Source organism: Lissotriton helveticus, chromosome 5_1, assembly GCF_964261635.1.
Source record: "Lissotriton helveticus chromosome 5_1, aLisHel1.1, whole genome shotgun sequence".
In the NCBI taxonomy this organism is placed as follows: Eukaryota; Metazoa; Chordata; class Amphibia; order Caudata; family Salamandridae; genus Lissotriton; species Lissotriton helveticus.
Genome location: NC_136065.1, coordinates 335,246,136 through 335,273,099, shown reverse-complemented (window position 1 = coordinate 335,273,099; position 26,964 = coordinate 335,246,136). Strand labels below are relative to the sequence as shown.

General features: G+C 45.8%; 1 protein-coding gene across 2 annotated transcripts in view; it reads left to right on the top strand.

Moving 5' to 3' along the window:
- LOC144754517 (uncharacterized) overlaps positions 1 to 26,964 on the top strand; it is a 424,858-nt gene that overhangs the window by 168,523 nt on the left and 229,371 nt on the right. For both annotated transcript variants that reach the window (XM_078642413.1, XM_078642414.1), the window contains one exon: positions 5,404 to 5,673. In XM_078642413.1, coding sequence (XP_078498539.1) covers positions 5,404 to 5,673 — 270 coding nt within the window. The remainder of the gene's footprint in view (positions 1 to 5,403; positions 5,674 to 26,964) is intronic.

Below are 26,964 nucleotides of genomic sequence, written 5' to 3'. Positions count from 1 at the left end.
CTATTTGTGGTAGTGTGGTCGAGCAGCCTCAAGCTTATCAGAGGGGAGTGTTAGGCATTTGTTGCACACACAGTCTATAAAAGAGATACACACTCAATAAGGAAATCCAACACCAATTTGTAAAAATAACACAGATTTTTATATAATTTCAGACACCAAGATGTTTGGGATCAGGTAAGTACTTTTTGTGTTAGCGATTTTCAGAAACCTAGAAAATACAGCGGTCCGATTTGAGGCTTGATCCTCAAAGGTGGTAATGTTGTCCTATGGGAGAAAAATACACTGCATAGGGTCACTTGCAAATGACTTGCAGGACTGTTCTTATGGACTTAAGGTAAGTAGGGACAAGGTCAAAGAAAGCACCAACAGTTCAAGTTTCCCTGCCCTGGGGTGTCTGGGTGCAGAGGTATTTTTTGTGGTGGTAGCCTCGGAACGCTACACGTTGAAGTCAAAGGAGAACAGTACCTGCAAAGAAAGGCTGCAAGTGGGAACTGGGGGACCTACAGGGGAGCTCACTCTTGAGGGTCTCAGGACCACAGAGACCCCATCTGTTTGAATTGACTCTGGCCGTGGGACCTTGGTGCTTGTAACAGACTCCAGTACCCCGGATACTGGAGCAGGGAGCCTCCAGGGTGGATCAGCATCTCGAAGACTGAATGGACTGGCGGGGTGACCTCCTCCTGGGCTGCTGCTGTGTCAGTGGACCCAGTGGTCAGCAGATTGGTGAATGGAACTGTACTGTTGGGGCCTAGAGGCTGCAGCGAAGTGGCTCCTCCATTTCAAGAGAGATGCTGACAGATTGGCAAAGTGCTGGCAGCTGTCTGAAGCTTTGGTAGGGTGCACAGCTGAAGGACAAGTCTAGTCTTTGCAGTTGCCAGGAAAGGAGTAGGTAGGCAGGGTTTGACGCCAGGTCCACAGCTAGTACACAGTTCTCGTGTTCTGTGGCTCTTCTTTGTCCTCCTCCTTAAGTCAGTTGAATCTGAATTCCTGGTGTCGGGGGCCACCAAATACCAAATTTAGGTGTTTTAAGGGGTGTAAAGGGTAGTAGCCAATGGACTACTTACTTTGGGGGTTACTACACCCTCTATATGACCACTTCCTGTGGGGAGTGGGCATAACCCTGTCCCAGAGCTCCTAATTCCACCAAAAACAAGGTGTGGAGCCCTTTTTTCATGGAGCACATCAGGTATCCCACCTTAGGGGTGTGACTAGCCTGGTGGTGCAACACACCTAATGCATATCTAAGATCCTGCCTGCCCTGGTGCCAAATGGGCCTCAGGGCAGGGGGTGGCATCCCCCAGGCCTGGGTGAAACCGGGGTCGCATATCAAAGGTGGCAGGGGCTATGAAGCCCCTGGCGTTGATATGCTAAATCACTAGGCATCCTGCTGGAGGAGGTGTGAACACCTTCCTCAGGAGCAGGCATTGTTCCTGGTCTCAGAGCGTGGTCTCTCACCTGCAGGAGGTCAGACACCTGTCTGTGGTAGCAGGCTGGACGATACCAATCAGACAGCACACTAGACAATCTTAAGCTTTTCAGGGGCACTCCTTAGGTGCCCTCTGGGCGCACATCATAATAAATCTAGTACTGGCTAGCGTACAGATTTATTAGGACAAGGTGTTTGATACCAAACACCATAGGTTTCAGTAAAGCCATCATGTAGCTGGGTAACTTGTAATGACTAATGCTGAGTACATATACCACCTTGCAGTTGAACTAGACAGCACAGGGGCACATCTGCTCATGCAGGTATACCCTTACATGTAATATAATGCACCCTGCCTTAGGGCTACAAGGCCTGCTGTAGGGCTGACTTGCATATATTGCATGCAGTGACTTTGGCATGGCACACAGTGAGGGTTCCATGTCGTGTTTTCACTCAAGGTTTGCACCATGACACACAGTTTGCAATGGCAGGCTGCATGCAATTTGTATGGAGTCCCTTAGGGTGGCATGGTACATGCTCCTTAGTACCCGTGCCCTAGGTACCAGGGGTACCACTTACTAGGAGTTACTGGGTTACTAAAGTGTGTGCAAACTGTGTTACAATTAGACCATTTTACCTTCTTTTCAGGGAAAGAGCACTGGGTCCTGGTTAGCAGGGATCCAGTGCACTTTAGCCGAAAAACATCAGTACCAGTGGCATAAAGTGTTGGTGGCCAGGACAAAAAGGAGCATTTTCCTATACTTTTAGGGACGTTCAGCCAGCCTTCTTCATCCTTTGATATTTTTTTTTTTTTTGTCATTCACATTTTTCCTTTGCAGCATGGAAAAATGGTTCAGTCCACTTCAGCCACTGGCTAACTTCATAGTGAATTACGGCATGTTGCCCTTTCACAAGGAACACATCAACATGCAAAATTGTTCCAGGAGGTGCTAGGGCGTACTATAGCAATGTGTGGTTTTTGAGATCAAAAAATATTTGTGATTTTTATTCCATATTACTGTTTTGCAAAAACTATAACAAAATAAGCATTGACAAATCCAAAAGGCTGGTGGTCAATGCCAGACATATGGGACTGCCAATGTTTGATGGGGATTGGGACTTTTCATCTTCAGACTGTGATCCACAGCAAGTGATAGAAAGGGAGAACGGTGAGAAGGAAGAAGAAAGAGAAAGAAAAACTGTCAAAGGGAGACATTGATGAAAAAGAACCTACAACAGAAGGATAAAGAGACATGAAGTTTATGGTGGTGAAAGATGCAGAAGGTAAAATCTAGACAGACCACCTCATTAAAAACGAAAAGCTGTATTACAATGCAATAGGTCTCGCAGCATTAAAGTTTGAGTTATTGGCATTGTGTATGACAATGCCAATAGTCATAACTTTCGCAAATGTGACACCTATTGCATTTGTACTGCAATATGTGTTGAGAGTGAGTGAGTCAGTGAGTGAGAATGAGTGGGCGAGTCAGTCAGTGGGCGAGTCAGTCAGTGAGTGAGTCAGTTAGTTAGTGAGTGAGAGAGAGTGGGTGAGTCGGTCAGTGAGAGTCTGGACAGTGAATGAGTGAGTTAGTGAGTGGGAGAGTCAGTCAGTGAGAGTCTGGTAGTGACAGTGAGTGAGTGAGAGAATGGGAGAGTCTGTCATGATAGTGAGAGAATCAGTGGGAGTGAGAGTCAGTGTGAGTGAGAGTCAGTGTGAGTGAGAGTCAGTGTGAGTGAGAGTCAGTGTGAGAGAGAGTTAGTGTGAGTGAGTCAGTGAGAGTGAGAGTTTGTGAGAGTGTGAGAGAGGGAGAGTCTGTGAGAGTGTGATAGTTAGTGCGAGTAGTGTGCTGGGTGCAGGAAGGCTGACACATCCCACTCCTTCCCCCAGTAGGCCCCCAGAAAACACTTCAACAGAAAAGCAACAGGGTCACAGGAAAGGGCAGGAAACACACACACACCAAGGGTGTCCACGAGAGCCATGAAAACTTCTGCGAAGGCAGAGCCCTACGTAGAAATGCAGCGGCACAGAGTGCTTTTAACACTCCTCACCTCTCCTTCTTTCACATCTACCCTTCTACTGGTTTACTGTTTTCTTTATTTTTTAAACATCCCAAAGCACCAACAAAATTGACCCTCGCCCCGTTCTGCTCTAGGAGTGCCGTCTGCCCTTTGTGTCTGGAGTTCGGAGGGAGCCATCTGTGCCCCAGAGGACGGTCTCGTGAAGGAACAGTGACTGGGGACTTCCACGCAAACAGTGACCATGGGGAGCAGCAAATTAAGACGGGCAGAAAGGCAAAATCTTATATCCCTTAAATACAGAAATAAATGTTTATAGAGACGCTTTATTGTGATCATATCTATGAGAGAAAAATATGGACACAGTCGGAGTGCAAGCCTAAAATTAGCAGTCTGTCCTTCGTTGCAATCGAACCCTTTTTGCTGCGACGGGGAAATGCGCTTGTTTATTATGGACACAAGACGGCACACGGGTTTTTGCTCAGTGAGTATAAAGCCACAGAATTTAAATTTTACAACAGGGCAGTGGATGAGCTGAGACTTTTTTTCAATTGGAAGTGTGTTTATCATTAGTCTGAAGAGCAATAACCCCAACCCCCACTGCCAGGCATAGTGGGTGGGTCTCCGCGTTGCCATGTGAGTTCTTAGGAAAGTATGCCGATGTTCGGAAACATCAAAACGTTACAAGAAAAAAGCACACGTTTTTGAAGGAGCAGTAGTAGGGCTGAGAGAAGAGGAGGGTTGGGAAGACTCATTTTTATTAGTCATATCGTGCTTTGGGGAAGGAGTGCAAGGGTGGGGGTGAGGGGGCCTGCCGGAGACCGAAAGAGCAAAGGACATAAAACAAGTAACAACAGACAGAGATACACACAGGTAAGAGCGGCACACAAGCGGGTAAACAGAGACGCACAGACAACAAGAGGAGGGAGAGAGAAGAGAAACGAAGATAAGTGAGAGGGAGAGCAGCAAAGAGGTAGTGGAGAAACGGGGAGTAAACTGGTTGTAAAAAGAATAGAGTGAGGAGACGGGCGTTGAAGTTGGGCGGTTGTGAAGAGAAGTGTCTGGAAAGAATGTTAGTGGAATGGAGAAATGGATTTAACAAGACGGAGGGAAGAGAGGGGAGGGGGGAGGGGGGAGGAGAAATGCGACACGCAGGCAGGATGACTCAGGGGAGGGGGCGGAGCAGGGCAGAGCGGCATGTGGGTGTGAAGAACCGGGCCTTTGAAGTGAAGCTAAGCTTCACTTCAAAGGTGTCGGAGGAATGCGGGCGGCTGTGCACGCGCTTTTAAGCTCAATGCACATGCGCATTGAGCTTAAAAGTCACGGGCACTGCAAGGAATCGCCACGATTCCTTGCAAGTTAGATAAAGTGTAGATGAGCCCCTATAGTCTCGCTTGCTCGATGCGCATGCGCATCGACAGGCGAGACCTAAAAAAGCTGTATTACACAAATTGCATCAATGTTTCTGAGTTTTTCAACCACACAGGTGCAACTTTAAACCATCATTTGCACAGATTGGTGCCAAAGCATTTTCACTAACCTGTACAAAATGCAATTTTTGCAGATGTTTTTGTACCAGTCATCAGTTAACAACATTATGTACAGTGCCATCATCACTACGTGAAACTTTCCTTGACAACAGTGCAATAAATGTGATCAGTGTCTTACAATTCTTTTTAGAAAAAGTGGCCTTTTTCCCCAACCGTGGATTCCCGGGTAAAAAATAAATATCAAGTCTTTTACGCACAATGAGTGACGTGTAGTAAATTGCTGATGATTAACAGCCACATTTAGACCATCTAGTGGGCGGCACATTCGGTTTTTACCTCAAGCCGGTGAATATTCTGTTATAAGATCCTGCCTCCCACAGACTGGATAGCCCCTTAAGCTGTGCTCTTATTATATCCTGCTTTAGTGATCCTACTTACTCACTATTAAACACATTTTCTGTTGTTTTCCAGCGTTCTCGAGCCTTTAAATCTGAATTGCAGCGTATTCGCGAACAGACTGGCCTACAAGCAAATCCTCTGGAGACGCCGACAGACTCTGGAAAGAAAACCCCAGATGTTGCTGCCCCGACCCCAGAAACTCCTGGAGAAGTGTTGGCACCCCGGACAGGGTCTCTTGAAGTTCTGCCACAGCCAGCCTTGCCTCTGTGGCTAGCGAAGGATAGAGATGGCCGTGCCCTGCGTTTCTCGAGGACGGTGAATAGCATCCAGGCTGCAGACGAGGTAATGTCCTCTGTGCGTGGTGGTGATCTTTGTTCTCTGCAGAGGTCTCTCACTCACTCCAAAGTATTTATTTAAATAGAAACAGGGTAGCCTCTTTAGGTCCACTAAGACTGGAGCCTTTCCTCACTTTCAGGATAGCCTCTCTATTTAAATGAGTATCATTAAGATTAATTTGCGCAAAATTATGTTATTCAGATATCCTAGAATCTGGCATCGGTATGAACTTTATGTAAAAGTACACTGGCCTTCATGGCACACTCCATGTAAGGTATCAAATGTTACTCACCTTTGTCACTCCCAAGTTGTAGTCGCTTGCCACCCCCCCACTTCATTGTTGCTTGCCCCATCTGTCCCTCTCCCTCCACGTTAGTTGCATCATCCGTCCTGCGTTGTTTCTTGCCCCAGCCCTCCTGCCCCCTCCCTCTTTGAAGCTTGTTCCTGTTCCTCTTAGCCGTATTTTTGTTGCTTGCCATCGTTGCTCCCCTGCACCTCCCAGCATTGTTAATTGCCCCTGTAGGTCTCAGTCCCATCCTGCGTTGTTGCTTACCTAGTTTCGCCCATCTTGCGTTGTTGCTTGCTCCTGTACCCCCAGTGTTGTTGTTTGTCCCATTTCTGAGTTGTTGGTTGCCCCCTGACCTCCCCCTCCCGTATTGTTACTTGCCACTGTCCCTCCTACTCCCACGTTGTTGCTTGCCCCTTCCTGTCCTGCCAGAAAAAATACGCTATGACGTTGCCATCGCTGGACATATCTTAACGCTTTTTTTCCCTAAATTTCAGCCATGCTGCACAGCAGTCTCGCTGCTGTACAGCATGGCTAAAAGAAATTGACAAAGTCAATAGCAATTGCGCAGATGCAAACTGTTGGCTTTGACATTGCATGTTGAACACTGTTACCCTGCTCAGATGTGGTTCCATCTGTTGGTTAGATACCAGGTCTGGGCTCAGTGGACTACTGTATCCACTGCAGCAATCTGTGTTTGACCTATGGTCACAGGTTTCAAACCAGTACCAGTGGGCTCACTCAGCATTTCATCCTTCCGAGGTAGATGGAAATGGGTAACATTGATATTGGTAATTATCAACAATGTATTCAGAAACTCCACAGGGTGCAGGTTACAAATGCCTTTCATTTTACGTTATGTTTCAGCGTTTACATTATGTGGTGGCAGCAAAATGCCTCTATGCCGTCCTGTCTGCCTGTTTGTTAACTCTTGCAGGACCCAGAGGCCTCCATTGCCCACAGTTGCACGTTTACAGTCTTTCTTAGCACAATCCTTAACAGGTCCCTGTTAGTTTGACTCCTCTCCACCTTCTCACCAGCTCACATGGCTCTGTAGTCTCTTTGCATGTAATGTGTGCACAGCTCGTGTGGCTGCTGCATCGATTGACCTTTGCACCACTCCACCTGCATTCATTGGGAGCCCTCCACAGGGACACGTGCTGTAAACAATGTTAATGTGCGCTTAATCAGATGCAGATGAGCAGATAATGAGATGGTAATGGGGACATCATGTCATGAATATTCACATGACCTCTTTCTGCTGAGCAGAGATTGCAATACCTCAGTCTGTGCTGCGCTGATCCATCATTGGCTCTCTGCATGGTGATTGCTAAGGGCATGAGTGCTGCAGGGGGTTCAATTCTTAATAATTTGTACGATGTATACCACAGATAGAAATGTCTTTGAGCAGCTTTTAAATGAAGGTTATTTATACACTTATTTGTGCTCTTTACCTTTGCTTGGCGGTAGCTCCACGGTGCATAAATAACGTTATGGAAAAAACTCAGAAATCCGTGAAGATAGGGAGTCTGATGGTGTTCAGGGAATTTTAGGTGAAATGTAATAGATCTAATGATCTTGGAACAAAGTTCTGATATACTAGTTTCTGTTTGCAAACCAGTATGTGCAAATTGCAATGTAACCTTTAATCAAAGAGGTCGCCTCACAAATGATTCATTCATAAAGGGCAGCAATATGGCCTCCCTAGAGAATATCGATTAGACTACTCACAATTTGCGATTCCATCCAATGGGCTGTAAATGTAGGATGGAGGCCTGGAAGGCATTGCAGACCTCCGTCTCTGCTTGTGCATATATATATATAGGTATAAATACTGCTTGAAAAACAAATTTCCCAATTGGGAAGACATCGTTCAAATACGCCCTGGTCCACTAGACCACTGTCTACTCGTCTCTTGGGGCTCTTAATACGATTCCTAAAAAAGAAATTGTCCTATGGGTACAGCTTCCCTTTGCAAATCAAATAGCACCCCAGCTTTTTTGTCTTCAGTTGTGGTCACAAACCGTTGTTCCATTTCAGAATGTGTCTCAAAACTCTTTGTGCAAGTCGGAAAGGCTTTCCATTATCAAAAAGGGATTTAGTAAATTTCAAAAAATCTTTTGCACTCCCACACCCTGTGATTGCGCGAATCGCGGTTTGTGACCAAACGCCTGTTTTGTACAATTTGCAAAGAGTTTTGAATCTTTCAGCCTTTCAGGTGCTGATTGTGCTTGGGCACCAATTCAAGTACACAAAATGTTAGGACTTTAAATGAAGAGTTGCATATCAGATCTTAAAATGTTCTTTAGATGGTAGTGCTGCAGTTTATTCATCAGGCAGAAGTCCATGGCAATAAATGGATTTGTGAAGAAAGCAAATGAGTCTAAATCAAGAGAAGCTCTGAAAGGGTTTCTGAATTAGATTTGCGGTGCTGCAAAAGCACTTAAATATGTAAATATGGAGCAAGTGTTGAGACTTGAGACTGCGATCGATGTGCTCCTTTCTGGTGAAGTTAAAGATTGGCTAAGCTGCTGGGCTCTGGACCACTTTAATGTGTCAGATAAAGGTTTTGACAAGACCAAGGACTTGCATCATTCAGACAACGGAGGTTTGTGTGGATGGCACCGATGGCAGCTGGTAGTAGTAATTTTCTTTGACATTGTGAGGCTGATGATGGAAGTTGTTTGGGGCTTTCAGCTTGTAGAGGACGCATCTGTCTTAATTTGAGTAGTTAAGGTGAAATTACTGTCAAAAGAGATTCTAAGATGTCTAACTTTAGAGGCTTAAAAGGAGGTTCACAAACAGCGACGGCTCCTCTGCTAAGGTGGAGGAGCGCCGCCCACTCCTCTGCAAGCAGTTTAAAGAGGAAAAATAAAATAACGCAATATTATTATTTTATTTTAAAGTTTATTTTGTTTATTTATTTATTTTGAGAGTTTTATATAGCGCGAACAAGATCTTTGCAGATAACAGAGCGCTTTACAAAGGCAGGTGGAGGGCAGGGGAACAAGGGGGCATAGTGGGGAGGTAGCTCAACATGATCATGTACATAGCACCAATACAGTATATAACATAGTACCAATATAACGTATAGTACAGGTATGAGGTAGCAGGCATAGTTGGAGCGTAAGTCATCACCAGGTTCATGTACATAGCACCAGTATAGTATATAACATAGTACCCATATAACGTATAGTACAGGTATGAGGTAGCGGGCATAGTTGGAGCGTAAGTCATCAACAGGTTCATGTACATAGTGTACATGTACAAAGTTAAAATGAGAACCAGGAGGTGATTCGTTTTTTAATTTTAATTTTTTATTTGATCTGCTTGAAGGAGGAGGCTGAGACAAGCACTGTGGTGCACTGGGCATGCTAGCTTGTCGATAAGATGTTAGTCAGTTGTTGCACCACAGATTGTTGCGTAAGTTAGGACTTTGGAATATGCTCCCCAAATGGAAATGAATGTGTTCATGGTCGATATCCATGTTTAGATTCTGTATTTATCTGTTTTTAGTGTGTATGTCTTTCTGTCGAAGATTATGTTTTTAATTGACTAATAAACAAATTGTACCTAGCAATGACTTCGGCTTAGCTCTACAAGATGTGCTTTCCCACCCATGGGTGAACTCACTTCAATATACCAGCAATTAATGTGAAAGGCAGGTTATTGTAGCCCTGCAAAATAATAGTCAATGTGTAATAGACTTAAAAGCATTGCTTGTGGGTTACTAGCCATCCCCTAAAGGAATGAGAGGCATTATGGAAACCGCAATAAACCTTATGTTCGAGGCATATGAGCTGCAGATACTACAATTTTGCATTAGATCGCCACCTGGTGTTGGGCTCGGATGATTGCATGTTAAAACTTTACTTAACAACCTTCGACATCGACTAACATCGCTTCGACTCCATCAGCTCGATTCCGGTCGTCGACGCGGGCCGTTGGGCCTATCCACGCCGTGAGGCCTACACCTCATGGAAAGGACGCCATTTAAGAAATGCCCCGAGTGTGGAGCAAAGTTTCCACACAGTGACCACCACGAGGTCTGCAACCTGTGCGTATCGCCAGAACACGACGAATCCAGGTGTACAGCCTGCGCGTCCTTTCGATCCAAGAAAACCATACGAGATCGGAGGGCCCGTCGACACGACATGCAGAGATCAGCTCCGGAACCGGTGGACATCTTCGACGAGGAGGTTCCGCTCGTTCCTGAAGAAGAGTCCGATGATCTCCAAATCGTATCAGAGGCAGACGACTCAGATGACTCAATACCATCGGGTCAGCGCGTACGTTCTACTGCCCCTGCACCACACACAGCACCCAGATTGAAGGCAAAGGTCAACACTCCGCCTCCGGGGCCCAGTCACGACCGAAAAACCACTTCGAAACCCCCGCCATCGAGCCCGGCTCCGAAGAAAGCAGTTAAGTCTTCCGGTAGCTCTTTACCGAGCAAGCCGCACGTGCCGATCCCACCAGCTCCTTCGGCACCGAAACCGAAAGAAGTCTCGGCTCCAAGACCGTCGACTACAAAAGACAAAGGTGCGAAGCCAGCGTCCGACGCCTCAAAGCCGACGAGACCAGCTTCCACTCCAAAGACATCGTCTTCGGTACCGAAACCGACAAGGTCTGATTCCGATGCGCCCAAGCCTTCGAAACAGCCTACGACACCGAAAACAACACCTTCGGTGCCGAAAACTACACCAAAGTACAATGTAACACCACCTAAGGCTAAAGATAAGCAGCAACCTCATCCGGAACCGAAAAATCGGCGCCGATAAAGGTTCCACAAGAAGAACTTTTCCAACCAGATCCTCTGCAAAAGAAGATCTACATTGACCCAAAAACAGGTGCTGTAGCCACTATACCACCCAAGAAGAGGAAGGCAGATACAACACCCACACCTGTAGTACCTACCAAGAAGAAGGACTCTGCCACATCTCCTATGCACCCTTCTTCTCCTATACTTCCTTCTCCTTCATCCCCTGTTCCTCTTAACATTTCACCACAGATTTCTCCTCCACATTCTCCTACTCGGTCTTCGCACTCACCTCAAAACGATGATGAGTATAGCCTAGGGAGAGGGATAGACCCAGATGAGCCTTTCACATACCCTTTAGATGATCCAGACTGGGAGTACGCAACCCATGAGATGTACCAGATATTCCTGTCCCACAGTCATACCCATTAAAACCGTCTCCCCCAGAAGATAACATTGGTTTTGGGCACCTATTGAACAGAGCTGCCATTTACCATGGGGTCACTATGCATTCTGATGAGGCAGAGGAGGATTTTCTATTAGACACATCTGAACAATCGCAAAGGTCGGGTCAAATTCTTCCTATGATCAAAGGGGTCATCAAACATACTCCAGAGGTATTTAAAGACCCTGTACGTACTAGGATCCCAAACCCTAGAATTGAGAAAAAATATAGGCCTGCACCTGCGGATCCAGCCTACATTAAAGGACAACTACAATTAGATTCACTAGTTGTATCAAATGCTAGGAAAAGGGCAAACGCACAAATGTCAGGTGAGGCACCCCCACCTGACAAAGAATCTAAAGTTATAGATGCTTCAGGCAAAAGAATAGCTGCGCAAGCTACTAACATATGGCGTATAGCTAACACACAAGCCCTCCTTTCAAGATATGACAGGGCTCATTATGATCAGTTGGAGAAACTATTAGAACATCTACCTGACCAATATAAAACGCAGGCAAACGACCTTATACAAGAAGGCAAGCTAATTTCTAATGCCTCAATCAAGTGTGCGCTTGATGTGGCAGACACTGCGTCTAGAGCTGTGAACACTAGTGTCCTACTTAGAAGACATGCGTGGCTACGCATTTCAGGAAGTGCAAACTACCATTTTAAATCAACCATTTAATCAAAATCAATTGTTTGGACCAGAGGTAGACACAGCACTTGAAAAGATGAAGAAGGATACAGAGACTGCCAAATCTCTGGGAGCTTTACAGTCCACACAAGCTAAAAGTTCCTTTAGTCACTTCTTCTATAGAGGAGGCTCCAAACAGACTGGAGCAGACAATACAACATCCTTCAAATCTAACATACAAACATCCTCTAACAAAGGTTATTTTAGAGGAGGATATAGAGGAAACAACAACAAAGGAAGAGGTCGGGGTAACAACAATAATCGAACCTCTTCCACCACAAAACAGTGACTTTTCTCTGCTCCCCCAACAGCATTCCACTCCTGTGGGGGGCAGATTAACACAGTTCCTATCTGTCTGGAATTCCATTACAACAGACAAGTGGGTAAGTCAAATTATCCAGTATGGCTACTGCCTGGAACTAACCGCAACGCCTCCATACATACCACCCAGGCAGAGTCCAATGTCTGCAGAACATCTTACTCTGCTCAAATGTCTGCAGAACATCTTACTCTGCTCAAACAAGAAGTCCTGTCACTTCTTCAAATGGATGCAATAGAAATAGTTTCTTTACAACACCAAGGAACAGGGGTTTACTCGCTGTATTTTCTAATACCCAAGAAGGACAGGACACTAAGACCAATTCTCGACCTCAGACCCCTCAATCATTACATACAATCGGATCATTTTCATATGATCACTTTACACAAAGTGCTCCACTGCTGCAACAAGGCTATTTCCTTACAACTCAAGATCTAAAGGACGCCTACTTCCACATTCCTTTACATCCTGCTCACAGGAAGTATCTAAGGTTTGTACTAGAAGGACAACATTATCAATTCAAAGTCCTTCCATTCGGAGCTACAACAGCACCGAGTATTCACAAAGTGTCTAGCAGGAGTAGCAGCACATCTCAGGAGACAATAAATACATGTCTTCCCTTATCTAGACGATTGGCTCATAAAAGCCAAGTCATTCAATCGGTGTGTTCAACACACACATCAGACAATTCAAACATTGCACGACTTAGGGTTCACAATAAACTACACCAAGTCGTACCTGCAACCCTCTCATGCACATCAGTATCTAGGGGCTACAATAAACACGTCTACAGCTCTAGTGTATCCCAGTCCAGCAAGGATACAGAGCATTCAGGCCTTAGTCACAAGCTTCCAACATCAACACTCTCTCCAAGCCAGAGTGTTCATGAGACTAATAGGCATGATGGCATCTTGCATCTTCATAGTACCGTATGCAAGACTGCAGATGCGTCCGTTACAAGAGTGTCTAGCACAACAGTGGAATCAGGCTCAAGGGCAACTAACAGACCTGGTGTTGGTAGACAGCCGCACACATCGCTCTCTGCAGTGGTGGAACACCAAAAACTTGACAAAGGGGCGGCCGTTCCTCGAACCTGTTCCACAAATAGTGCTCACAGTAGATGCATCTCTCACAGGATGGGGAGCCCATCTCCTACATCATACAACTCAAGAACAATAGAAAATTCAAAAAAGATTGTTCCGTATCAACCATCTAGAGCTGCTAGCAATATTGTTAGCACTCAAAACATTCCAAGTACAAGTACAAAACAAAGCTGTATTAATCCGGACGGACAACATGACAGCTGTGTACTATATACAAGAACAGGGGGGACACACTCTCTACAACTGTCCCAGCGTGCACAGAACATTTGGAGATGGGCCATTCCACAAAATATATATCTGCTAGCAGAGCACCTTTCAGGAGTTCACAGTCAGATAGCAGATCTGTTGAGTCGGCAGACACAACAAATTCACGAATGGGAACTACATCTACATGTTCTTCAACCATTTTTCCACAAGTGGGGTCATCCAGACATAGATCTGTTCGCCACACACGAAAATGCAAAATGCCCAACCTTTGCCACCAGGTTTCCACACCCGCTGTCCAAGGGCAATGCCATATGGATGAACAGGTCAGGCAGATTTGCGTACGCTTTTCTGCCACTACCACTAATACCATTAGTAGTACGCAAGCTCAGACAACAGTCTCTCAAATTAGTCCTGGTAGCTCCCACATGGGCACGCCAACTGTGGTTCACAACACTGCTAGAACTGTCTCTAGTTCCACACCAAAAGTTACGACTAACACCTTCCCTGCTAACGCAGAACCATGGAGACATCAGACATCCAGACCCAAATCAACTGAATTTGGTGATATGGCTCCTGAAGTCTTAGAGTTTGGTTATCTTAACCTACCACCAGACTGTATGAACATCATTAAAGAAGCCAGGAGATCTACTTACCAGAGCTTGTTATGCTGCTAAATGGAAGAGATTTGCCATTTATTGCAACAATAACCAAATTAATCCCCGGGATGCTTCTATCCAGAATATCATTTGCTACCTTTTACATTTACAAAGATGTATCTTGGCATATTCATCCATGCGCCTGCACCTTGCCGCAATTGCAGCATATTTACAAAACAGACATCTGTCTCTTTTTAGAGTACCTGCTATTAAAGCATTTATGGAAGGATTAAAAAGAATCATTCCACCCAGGTTACCACCTTCTCCAGTATGGAACCTAAACGTTGTTCTTACAAGACTCATGGGTCCCCCTTTTGAACCTTTACACAAATGTGAGCTGCAATTCCTCACATGGAAAACCGCTATCCTTATTGCTATTACCTCTCTTAGAAGAGTAATTGAGATACAAGCTTTCACAATACAAGAACCATTTTTACAACTACATCGTAACAAGGTGGTTCTAAGAACTAATCCTAAATTCCTTCCAAAAGTCATTAGTCCTTTTCATTTAAACCAATCTGTGGAGTTACCTGTGTTTTTCCAAAACCATGACTCTGTAGCAGAAAGAGCTCTACACACACTAGATGTTAAAAGAGCTCTTCTCTACTATATAGATAGTACTAAATCTTTTCGGAAAACAAAACAATTGTTTGTATCTTTCTCTCCACCATATAAAGGCAACCCTATCTCTAAGGGTGGAATTGCAAGGTGGATTGTAAAATGTATACAAATATGCTATCAGAAAGCAAAACGTACATTAACAGTTCCTCCTAGAGCGCATTCCACACGCAAACTAGGAGCCTCTATGGCTTTCTTAGGGAACATCCCCCTAGAAGACATATGCAAAACAACAACATGGTCTACAACACACACCTTCACTAAACACTACTGTGTTGATGTGCAAGCCAAGCAGCAAGCTGCAGTAGGCCAAGCGGTCTTTAAAACTCTCTTTCAAACTACTGCAACAGATACAGGTGACCACCGCTGAGGGAGACACTGCTGCACAATCGATGCAAAAGTGTAGTATCTGCAGCTCATATGCCTAGAACGGAAAATGCTACTTACCAGTATGCATCTGTTCTTGGCATGTAGAGCTGCAGATCACTACACGCCCTCCTGCCTCCCTGGGACTTGTATCTGTTCCAGTTTTATCTTACTTAGATACACACACATGGACATCCTTTCTTTACTTCTACTAACTCCATCATTTCCCTTCATGGCGAAAAACAATCTAAGGATGGAGTCGATGCCCATGCGCACTATCGTCCAAGGGAGGAGTCGCCTATCTCGTGACTACAAAAGAATTCTTCCAAGACGACAACAACATGCAATCATCCGAGCCCAACACCAGGTGGCGATTTAATGCAAAAGTGTCGTGATCTGCAGCTCTACATGCCAGGAACAGATGCATACTGGTAAGTAGCATTTTCCTTCGTTATTCACCATATCACACACACTGTACTAAGAATAATGAACACTTTTAAATGAAAAGTATTTATTACTACAGGAACAATCTGTTTCTCAGTGCGTCTAAAACAACTACACAGAATCTTATTAAAACAGCGAGAAGGCATGTTATAAATAACGAAAATAGAATGAACATTTCCAGCATTGTTGAAATGTCATTAAAAATGTCATCTAGGGGGGGGCGTGGCTTGGCCGTCTAACATGGCCCATAGCCTGCCATTATTCCACCGCTTATCCTGCAGTTTAAGTGTGCATCCTCCTGTATTGGTGCCTGCGGATTCCTGGAGACATTGTACCGTCGTGACTGAGGGCTCTTTTGAACCACCCTGTTGAAATTGAGTCGGGGATACCCAGAGACATGAAGGCCTGATAGCCGTGGGACGCATCATCTGCCTCTCCGGCGCCCACTTCATTGCTGATATCAAAGCCTGAAACAGCGGTGCAGCGGACCTGGGGCTGGACTGGCCAGATCCCTGAGGACCGAATCGAGTCAGGGCATGGGGCTTGGTCCATCCACCACGTGCCTCCGGCACGACCTGATTGCTGGTCGGGGACCTCCCCGTTGTGGCCGCGTCCTTGGCGCCTGGGCCTGCTGTGTGGCGCTGAGTGTGGGCGGAGTGGATCCCCCTTCATAGGAACTCGGCCGAGCCCAGTAGCTCCAGCCTGGACTCCTCTGCCTGCCCGGTGAGTGGTGACTGCGGGGCGGTGGCAAGTGCCGCTATCTTGGCTTTGCGGTGGCCGTTACATAGCCGAGAACAAGGAGTGCGGGCCGCGGCTGCTTCCGTCCGCCTACGCCCGTTGGCCTGCTACATTGTGGCAGTGGGGCCCGTGTAAGCTTCAAGCCCCTCCTCCACTGTAGACTCAGCGGAAGTGGGTGTGTCGGCGGTCGAGTCGGACCGCATAGGGGAGCGGTGGAAACCGCTGTGGCTCCTGGACCCGCCCGGCCTGGACTTGTGTGCAGGACTATCCATGCGATGGTTGTTGGAGCCAGAGCCCTGTTGCAGGGCCAGATCTGCAGAGATGGCGGCTGTGACTTGAAGGTGTGACACAGGGGTACATATATCTGGCCGACGCATGCTGAGAAACTATTACAGAGGCATATGTTCCACAACATGCATCCTGCTGGAGCCTCTGGAGCTCTTCTCAGTTGGCAACGTGGAGCGCCTACTACCCTTCATCCTTACGTGTGTGGCATACTACAGGTTTGATCACCTCCTGGGTGCTGTGCCTGGTGCTGGCTGTGGGGTCCCCCTGATCTATGGCCTACATCATCGTCGCGCTGGGGACCGGGGGCTGTGCTTTGACGCCCGTTAGGGGAGGTTGGGGCACCTAGCTTGCGGAGGCGGCCAAACGAGGCTTGGTGCAGCTTGTGAGTGCGGTGTCCCTAACTGGTCTAGCCCTCCCCACTGTAGGACCCATACCTGGTGCATGCATTCAGCTCCTTCCTACAGGCACAGCAGGGGATAGCTGTGTCTCAGTCTCTTGATCGGGCCCTCCACCCCTCTACCCCGCAGTGCTCCATCATGGCGAAGGTCAAGCCACCTGGTGCATTCTCCAAACAATGCCCAGTAGATAAATATACTGGGTCGGTGGGTTCAGGACCTTCGCTGGGTGGCCCAGAGGCATCTATTCTGGACAAATCAGCACTATTGGTAGCAATCACACAGTCAAGAGAAACACTGGAGACCAAGATAGGTGCCGGGGGCGCTGATGGTATGTTACTGCGGCAAGATCTCTGGAACCGCACGCAACGTATCGCAGAAGTCCCGAATCTCGAACGTGGAAGACACAGTGGGCACATTACGGAAACATGTGACTACTCTTGAAACACTTGGCGACACGAGTGGAGGACAAGAAGGGAGGTGCCCATAGAAATAATCTCCGCTTCATTGGATTTCCGGAGGGATGCGAAGGAAATAATGCGGAGGAGTTTCTCGCCGTGTGGCTCAGGGGATGGCACGCACCAGATGCACTTTACCCATTCTTTGTGTTGGATCGCGCCCACTGAGCGCTGCTGCAGAAGCAGCCGCAAGGGGCCCGCCCTCGCCCAATAATCGCCCTCCTCCTTAACTATAAAGGTAGAGACCCAATCCTACAACAGGCAAGAGCGAAGGATTCCCTTACTTACGATTCCCAGCGCATTTTTATATTTCCGGACTATACTAGGCTTGTACAGCAACACCGACAGTCATTTCTTGAGGCTAAGGCCTTCTTAGGACTTCTTCGAGTCTCCAGAGGAGGTATTTCAATTGCTTGAAGAAACTGTAAAGATTAAATCTCATACTCCGCTCCAGATTGACTCGGACTCCTCGTCCAGTGGACCTGGATGCGGTCCCCTTGCAAGAGATGGTAGGCAGAGACGTCATTCGCGCTCTTGAATAATGCATCTCCAAGAAATGTAACTATTCAAGCTACATGACACCTAAACGATATGTATATGCAGGCTTTCATTGTATAATGAGTCGCTGATCCCTAGTTTTCACTATGTGCAGGAGGCTCATACTGGGGATCCATTGGCTGATTGTCACCACTCGTCCCTGTTAGGGCTCGGGGCTATATCATTCCGTGACCGATACTTCCATGTTTGAGGTATTGGGGTGGGAAGTTGGTTGTGGAATTTGATGGGGAATTTTTGTTGTTTTATATTGATGCCACTGTATCTCCTTAGAGTGGCAATTACAATCCCAAAATCACACATTTATCAGCCGTACCCATCTATATCTTTCAGTGTCAGTCATGATGCAAGACCTGACTGGGAATAGGGGCAGGGAGCTTCGAGTTATTAGTGGGAATGCCAACGACCTCCTTGATAAGATCAAAAGGGGTGCTGTACTGCGCCAGGCCAAGCGCTACAGATCCGATATCTTATTCATACAAAAGACCCACCTAATGGGCACCAAGGTGCCTTGTTTTGGGAGGTTTGGTTATGCACAAATTAACCATGCTGGATTCACTAGAGGTTCCGGGGGGGTTGCGATCCTCATACATCGTAGCATCCCCTTTATACACAGTAAAACATGGTCAGACACCCAAGGTAGGTTCATTGTGATATATGGAACATTGAATGGGGAAACCATGGTTTTGGGTAGTGTCTATGCACCCCCCTCTTCACATTGACCCTTGTGGAGCGATTGACAACACTCCGGACCGAACTCCCACCAAGCCTAAAATTGGTCGGGGTAGATTGGAATGATGTTCTATGCCCGTTAAAAGATAGGTTGTGCATCACGCTATGAGTGACGCCGACCCAGGATTCCAAATTACTGCCCCTGGTTCAGGGTCTGGGGTGGGTAGACTCATGGAGGACTTTGCACCCCACCGCTCACAAATATACGTACCTTTCCGGAGTCCACTAGTCCTTTTCTCGCCTTGACTACATTTTTCTCTCTGCGGCCCATACACACAGGCTACTCTCAGCAGACATTTTTCCTAGGGTCCTGTCAGACCATTCACCCGTCTCCTTGCTCCTGTCTCTAGATCCAAGGTGCTCTCAGTTCCGGTGGCGCCTATCGCCCTGGCTACTGCATGACGAAAAATACACATTGCACATTCATGGGTCCCTAGTGGAATATTTTCTACAGAACGCGAGTACGGTTGTCTCTCCCATTATTGTATGGGACGCGATGAAACCTACTCTTAGGGGAACAGACATTGCTTTTTGCGCTGCTAAACGCTGACAGCGTTGGGATAAATTATTGCAAATAGAAGCCCAGTTGCGTACCCTGGAACACGCGAGTAGGGACGTAGAGGGACATGTTGAACGCTGACAATTGCTGAACATTCAGGAAACGTACACCAGAGAGATCCTAGATGAGGCCCGGCTTTGCTGGCTAGCCACCCGCAACTGGATATACCAGTGGGGGAACAAATCTAGTGCGTTGTTAGGCCGTCTGTGTGAACAGATGTTGCGCCCCCAAGCGCTCCATAGTATATAGAGTTCAGATGGGTCAACTCTTACGGACCCGTCAACCATTGCTGATTGCTTTGCCTCATACTTTGAAGAATTATATGCTCCCCAAGAAACCATCTCTGCAGAACTCGTCCAGAAGTTCATAGGTGATTTTCCCCCTCGGGCTCTCTCTAATGAGGTGCGGGAGACGTTAGATGTACCCTTGTCAGTAGAGGAATTACTGACCGCACTACTCGATATGCGCCTAGTCCGAGTGGTTTCCCATGCAACTTTTTTCAGAAGTATCCTCTGCAATTGTAAACTCCCTATTTGGCGTCTCTCGAGGCATCCGTGGGCATGCGGAGATTGTTGTATTCTTGAAACAGGGCCAACCACCGGAACAATACTAGTCATATCGCCCAATATCTCTACTCAATGTAGAGGCCAAGGTGATAGCCAACTGCCTGTTCCCCCATATCACGGACTTGGTTCATTCAGATCAGGCAGGCTTTATGCCTGGCCGACCTACACAACATATCGAACATGCACACAGCACCATTGCTGCAGTTGACAGACTTGGAGGCCCGGCTGCGCTCCTCCTTGCAGACATGAATAAGGCTTTCGATTCTCTTAGCTGGACCCATCTCTTCGCCTTCATCGGCCGTCTAAATATTGGTCCCCGTCTGTTGAACCTTATCCGTCTACTTTATACCGCCATAACAGCATCATGTTGAGTGGCTGATTCGGCTTCCTGACGCTTCCCCATCCGGTGTGGAACACGCCAGGGGTGTCCACTCTCCCCATATCACTTTGCGCTGGCTATGGAACCGCTGGCTGATTGGATAAGAATAGATGCGCAGGTATGTGGCTTAGAGTGGGCACCAGGAGTCTCCGACCGCATAGCAATGTATGCAGACAATGTATTATTCTTTCTCACAAATCCCGATCGCACAGGTCCACGCCTCCTCCGCATTATGCAAAGTTTTGGGGAGACCTCCGGCCTCTATATGAATCGGGGAAAACCCTTTTTGTGGCTGCTGCGGGGCTGGGATCGATTGGGCGACTGGACGCGGGAAGTAATGGTGGTTCCAGATGGCTTTAAATATTTAGGCGTGTTCCTTTCAACGTCCCAGACTTTGGCATGGGACAAGAATCTTGCCCCTTTGTGGTCACAGGTGAGTGTTCAGATACGTGTGTAGTACCACAAACCCCTATTTCTATTTGGCAGATCTGCCATTTTTAAGATGATCTCCTTACCCCGTCTCCTCTATCGACTTCAAAGCCATCCGTATCCAATTCAGCCAACGTGGTTCCGTCAGTTAAACGCCATTTTGGGCCGTTTTCTATAGGGGGGGCGTTGCGTCACGAGTGGGCCTGAGATTCTGTTTCCAATCTACATATTCCGGGGGAGTGTCCAGGCATATTATATGGCCGCACTCCTTCTCATTCTCAATGATTGGTGGTATGGCGACCGGAGAGACCCGGCGTATGCTGTGGAGCATTGGCTACTGGAAGATACTGCCCTACATTCTTCCCTCTCCTCTGCAGCGTTGCCTTGGGGGCTGCTGCCAACGACCACTACGGTCTTTAGGATTTAGAAATGTGCACTTCGCATGATGGGGTGGTGGGGGAGACTCACACAGGAGACTCCTTTGTGGAACAATGGCAGCCACCACAGCTGGCGCAATTATCTGGCTTTCGGGGCCTGGAAGCCATTAGAATAGACACGGTGGGCACGGTTATACGTGGTGGCACATTAAAGTCTTTCCTAGAAATTCAAACTGAATATGATATGCCTTGTACACAGTTCTACTGATATCTTCAGTTTAGACATGCCTTCATCCCATATCTATCTAACAATTGGAGATACCTGAATTCCATCCCATTGAGGCATAGGTCTTTACGGGTGAGCTGGGAGATCATAAACAAACTAAAATTTATCGTACACTTATTAATAACACGCCCACAACATTGCATAAAACTAAAGAGGCATGGCAACACAATCTGGGCCCCTTAGACGAAGATGATTGGGTGGAATCTTTGGAATCTTCGCGTAGTGCAGTAATAGCAGCTCGTCTACGTGTCATCCAGTTCAAATGTCTACATAGAACCTATTACACTAGACACTGACTGTGGCGTTCTGGATTGATTGCATCCCCATATTGCATTGGTGTGGGTCTATGGAGGGTACTTTCCTACATACAGTATGGTATTGGCCTGCCCAACACTGACGAGGTTCTGGAGGAGAGTGATTGCGTGTCTATCTGAGGTTTTGGGGTGGGATGTTCCCTGTTCCCCGCGACTAGCCATGCTGCATATTACAGAGGGACTGGGCGGTAACAGGTACAAGTCACCTATTGTTCCTTGGTCTTATGTTAGCTAAAAGAGACCTCTCCCAGGTCTGGAAAGATGAATCCCCTCCATTGATATATATCTGGAGCCTACTTCTCCCCCTATCCAAGAACAATCAATATGAGTATACTGGACTGGACTATACACAACATACTTATTGGATCTGGTAAAGGATGGCTGGAACACTCCCTATTTATGAGACTTTTTTTACTTTCCTGGTAGATATCGTGTGCCACTGTTTTTCTAAAGTGTTACTTCGCTACTTATTATTTGTATGAATGATATTCTAGAATCATTGAAAATGTTGATATCACCATATGTCACCCTTTATACATATTGCAGATGGCTTTTGAGGCATCACCTTTGTCTTGGCTGTCAACAATAAAATTATGTTGTGAAAAAAAAAATCTAGAACCTGACACCCTAATGTCTACTTCCTTGTGCTATGCTAAGAGAGCATGGGATGCCAATTAACTTGCAGTCTAGAGTTTCTTAGGGAGAAGAGACGCACTGCATACCCTTTTGACAGCAAATGCTGTCTTTGTCACCAGGGGCGCGAAGACCGTGCTCCCCCTCGAAGGGCAAACACACACTGCGGTAGTAGTCAGTCAGCCTTCCTCCGGGACTCAGCGTTATCGGCTTATGGCTTCAGACGAGATGTGGCAACTGCAAAGTGTGCCGGCAACAGGTGAGACTGTCTCTGGCAGAATCTCGGGCAATACCGTGGGCAGAGGACCTCTCCTGACAAGTCTCCTGACAAGTGGTTGTCTTTATATACCAAACCTTATCTGAAATTTAAATTTCTGACATAAGTTTAAGAATCTCTGACATAGTTTGAGCATCAAGGTATGCATCCTAAACGTTTCCTTATTAACATTTAAGGTCAAAGGACATCAATTCAATCTATACTAATTTGGGTAAATGTCGGTATGTGTTCTTAATCAACCTTGGCATGGTGGAAAGTAACATTTGATCCGGACAAATGTTGCATTGATGGTTGTATCTGTTTCACCGATCGACTCGCTTGCATAGCTCTTAGAAAGATAAGGTCAAGTGACATCTGATTCTTATAGTAGACATGGCAATGAGTCTGCATGAATTGGGTAAGATGGCGACTTCTATTGTTTGAAAGAAGGAAGATGGCTGCCTCCATTAGTCAAGATGGAGTTTAGGCCTACATAAGATGGAGTCTCACCTTCGGGTTAGGGACTTTACATCATCCCCAGCTTGTATGTATGAATGACATCATAGGGGCATATTTAATCAATAGGGTTTCATAGAAGGTATTGGAGAATCCATCCTCTCAAACTTACTAACGTCTAGAATACCTAACCTAAAGTATAATTATAATAAAAAAGCATTCAATATCAAACATATAAACAAAACCTAGAACAAAGGCTACTAATATAGCATATATCTTATATTACAGATTGAGTATTTTCAAGCTATGCTATGCTCTAAATGTTATAGTATATCTAGAATGGTTTATACATGTTGGTGAATAAAACATACCAGTGATATGAATAGGCCAAATAAAAAATATGCAGTAAATAATATGACGAAAAATTAAAAAGAACCTTATATAAATAAATATAGTTCATTCAGACTTTTGGTAGATTTGCTGAATTCTTGCAGTAGGTTGACCTACTTGTCTAATTCATTTCTCGTTAGGGGACTTGTCGACCTAGTCGGGTGCACACACAGCATTCTTGTGATCTTTATGAAAACCATACAGAGAATGTTCATAGTCAGTGGTCCATGCACTTGAGGAAACAGCAATTGGTTGTTCTTCTTGGGCCCTTGATAGTGGTTGTGTCTTCTCTCCAGGGGGGGTTGAAAGATAGCAGTCAGTCAAGTCACTCATCAAAAGCTGTGTCAAATTGCCACCAGTGATATTTCTGTCATAGGTAGCATCCTGGAGCAGAGACAGATGTGTTGATTGGCATTGTTTATGGTGCTCATGCAGAAGTTGAAGAATTCCTTTCATTGCGAGATAGGCCACTGGGGGCTGCTCCAGATGTAGATTCAGGATGATTTCAGTTGGACTGTTTTTGCACCAGAATACATTTTTCACTTGGGTAGCATCCATTTTGTGGAATGTGAGCATCCAGTGCTCGCTGAGTTCTAATAGCCAAGAATTTCCCAGATAGCATGCTAGAGTCTCTCTGCAGCTTTGCTCAGCTGGGTACGTGTCCTCCATGTTCCTGATTTCTTTGTTGGAACAGAAGATAGATCTTGGTACTGCAGCTGATTAGCAGTATGATTATTGCAAATCCTCCAAAAGGGCTGGACAACAGAGAATGGAAAAATGGCGGAATCAGTCAGAATACTGCTTAAAATCCACTCACCCGACTAGATCCAATGTTCTGAAAAAGATGCACAACACCAGTTGTCACAAACTAATTAAATATTGTTTGCACGATATCTGCAAAATGTGTCAGATATTGTGTGTAACAGCCTCTGAATTTCTGAAGCAGTTGTGACTGTCTGCAGATTATAAACATCAACCGCTGTAGTCAAAGGCCTTTCTTTGAATCACCTCCAGAGTTGCGACATCATAGCGGTCCAGGAAACCTGGGCTTTGTCCTCAACACCCTGGCTGGATTACACTGTCTATGAATCACACGCCATAGCATCACAAGCAGGGGGCCACGCATCGGGTGGAGTAGCCATTACGTTAAAAACAATCTAGCCGTACAGGCATCACTGATAGATGTAGGAAATGGAGACTGTTTTTATTAAAGCAAAATGACTAAAACTAGTCTTCCCAGCACAGATTGATCAAACCATGAATCTAGGTTGCATTTACCTTCATCCTTCCAAGAACAAACGAGAAGCAACCCTAAGCAGAATGCTACCAGTAATAAGTGATCTCCATTCCTAGTGCCCAGATGGCCTATGGATGTTAATGGGTGATCTTTAATGCTAATTTAATGGCCTCAGATCTAAATTCCCCCCCCTGGTAGCCCTGGACGACTCCGCCTGGTCTATTCCTGATATTATGAGCCAGTTTCAACGAAAAGATAACCATGGCCTCAAACTGTCAGCTTTTTTTTAACCACCTGGGTCTTTGTATTCTAAATGGTAGACCAGACGCTGACTCGCCAGCAACTTACACACACCTTTCAAATTTCAGACTTGCTAAATTGGACTACATCTGGATTTCGATTGCCCATTTCCACGCAATTAAGGACTTCTCGCTAACACCTACAGTGGCAAGTGAGCACGCAACAATTACCTGTGATATCATAGCCCCGCAATGTCGCCGCCCTAGAATCAAATTCATTGGCGAGGAGGAAAATCTGGAACCAATAAATAAGGTGGGCAATGGAGCACCAAGATAAAATCAACTCAGAAGTGGAATCTATATTGAATAAAGTAACACTGGGTAACAGTGAATTGCCCTAAATTAAATCATGGGAACTCCTCTTGGATAAAACAAGGGAAAACTAACAACGCTAACGAATTCAAGACCCAAACAACTTCCCCCAAAAAATGACTGCCTCACAAAATAAAAGCTACTAATAGAAGCAATAAAACGCAAATTAAATAACCTTGTGCTTAAAACTACTAAGGAGGTGCCTGAATATAGATCCCTTAAGGCAAAATGTAAAGCTATCCGCCGAGAATACAGAAAAGCGAGATTTTCTTATACAAGAATGATGGAAGAAAACCATTGGAGTCAGGCATATGAGATTATAAAATCACGAGACCAAACGCGCTTCTGGAACTGGATGAATAAGTGCTGTAGACCCACCCATCGCCCTTTAAATACAAATATTTCGCCTACAGCTTGGGAAAATTAAATTGTAGCACTTTGTCGAAACATCCAGTTACAATGGCACAAATCCCCTTATGAGGAACATTAATAAAGTGCATTGGAGTACAGAGTCGCAAGTCCACTGTAATGTCTGAAAAGAAATCACATCCTTTGAAGTCCAGCACCTTAACAAAAAAATGCGCTCTGGAGGGTCACCGGGCGCCAACGGTATCCCGCTGATGGGTTTTAAAGGGATGGCATGTAAGTGGGCAAAAATCATGGCGCCTCTATTTTAGGAGTACAGGCTGGAAAGTAGTATCCCAGAGTCATGGAGGGGATCCCTGCTTGTCTCAATAAACAAAAAAGGCTCAAGATCTATCCCAGAAAACTATTGAATGATTGCGCTCCTAGATGTGGATGGGAAGTGCTACGCTAGTATACTGCTGCAAGAACTGACGGCTTGGGACGAAACGCGCAATTTGGTCCCTCATATGCAAACATGGTTCAGACATAGAAGACAACCTGATGTACATTTCCAACTTGATCGAAACAACATTGGCAAAAAAAGGCAGAGCCCTGTATCTTGCATACATCTATTTCCAAACAGCTTTTGATAGTGTTTCCCGTCAGCGACTATGGTTGAAACAAAAAAGTTGGGGAATTGAGAACACGCTCTTAACAGCATTGATTGCTTTATACTCTGACAGCTGGGTCAAGATTAGAATCACAACAGCCTGCTCCACCACTAAAAAAAATAAAAACTAACATAGGTTAAAGCAAGGGTGCCTCTTGGCCCCTATGCTTTTTATCTATACTTTGCTGAATTACCAGAATGATTAGCAGAAGCACGAGCGTTCCCTCCCAAATTAGCTAATACCAAAATTCAATCGCTCCAATATGCGGACGACACAATATTTCTCGACCAAACCCAGATTGGTCTACAGCGTCTGCTAACAGCACTTTCTCTATACTGCAGAGTGAACAATTTAAAAATAAATACGGCAAAAACAAAGGCAATGATAATTTTGCGACAAATAAAAAGGAAAGGCGCAAGCAACATTGAAGGTAAACCCATCGAGATAGTGACTACCTATAAGTATTTAGGAGTGTGGATCGACCATAAAGGACGGCCCTCCGCTCAAATCACTGCAGTGCGAGGAATAGCTCAATCCTTGGAAGGCATTTTTTGCGGAGCAAGGAAAGCCATAAGTTCACCAGATCTTACCCCTTTAATTCGAATAATGATTGCAAAATTAACATCTGTAGCCCATGGTGCAGTAGCCTGCAAAGACAAGATGACAACATGGCTGGACAGAGCACAATCGGCCTGCTTTCGTAAAGTCTTCTTCCTACAGACCGC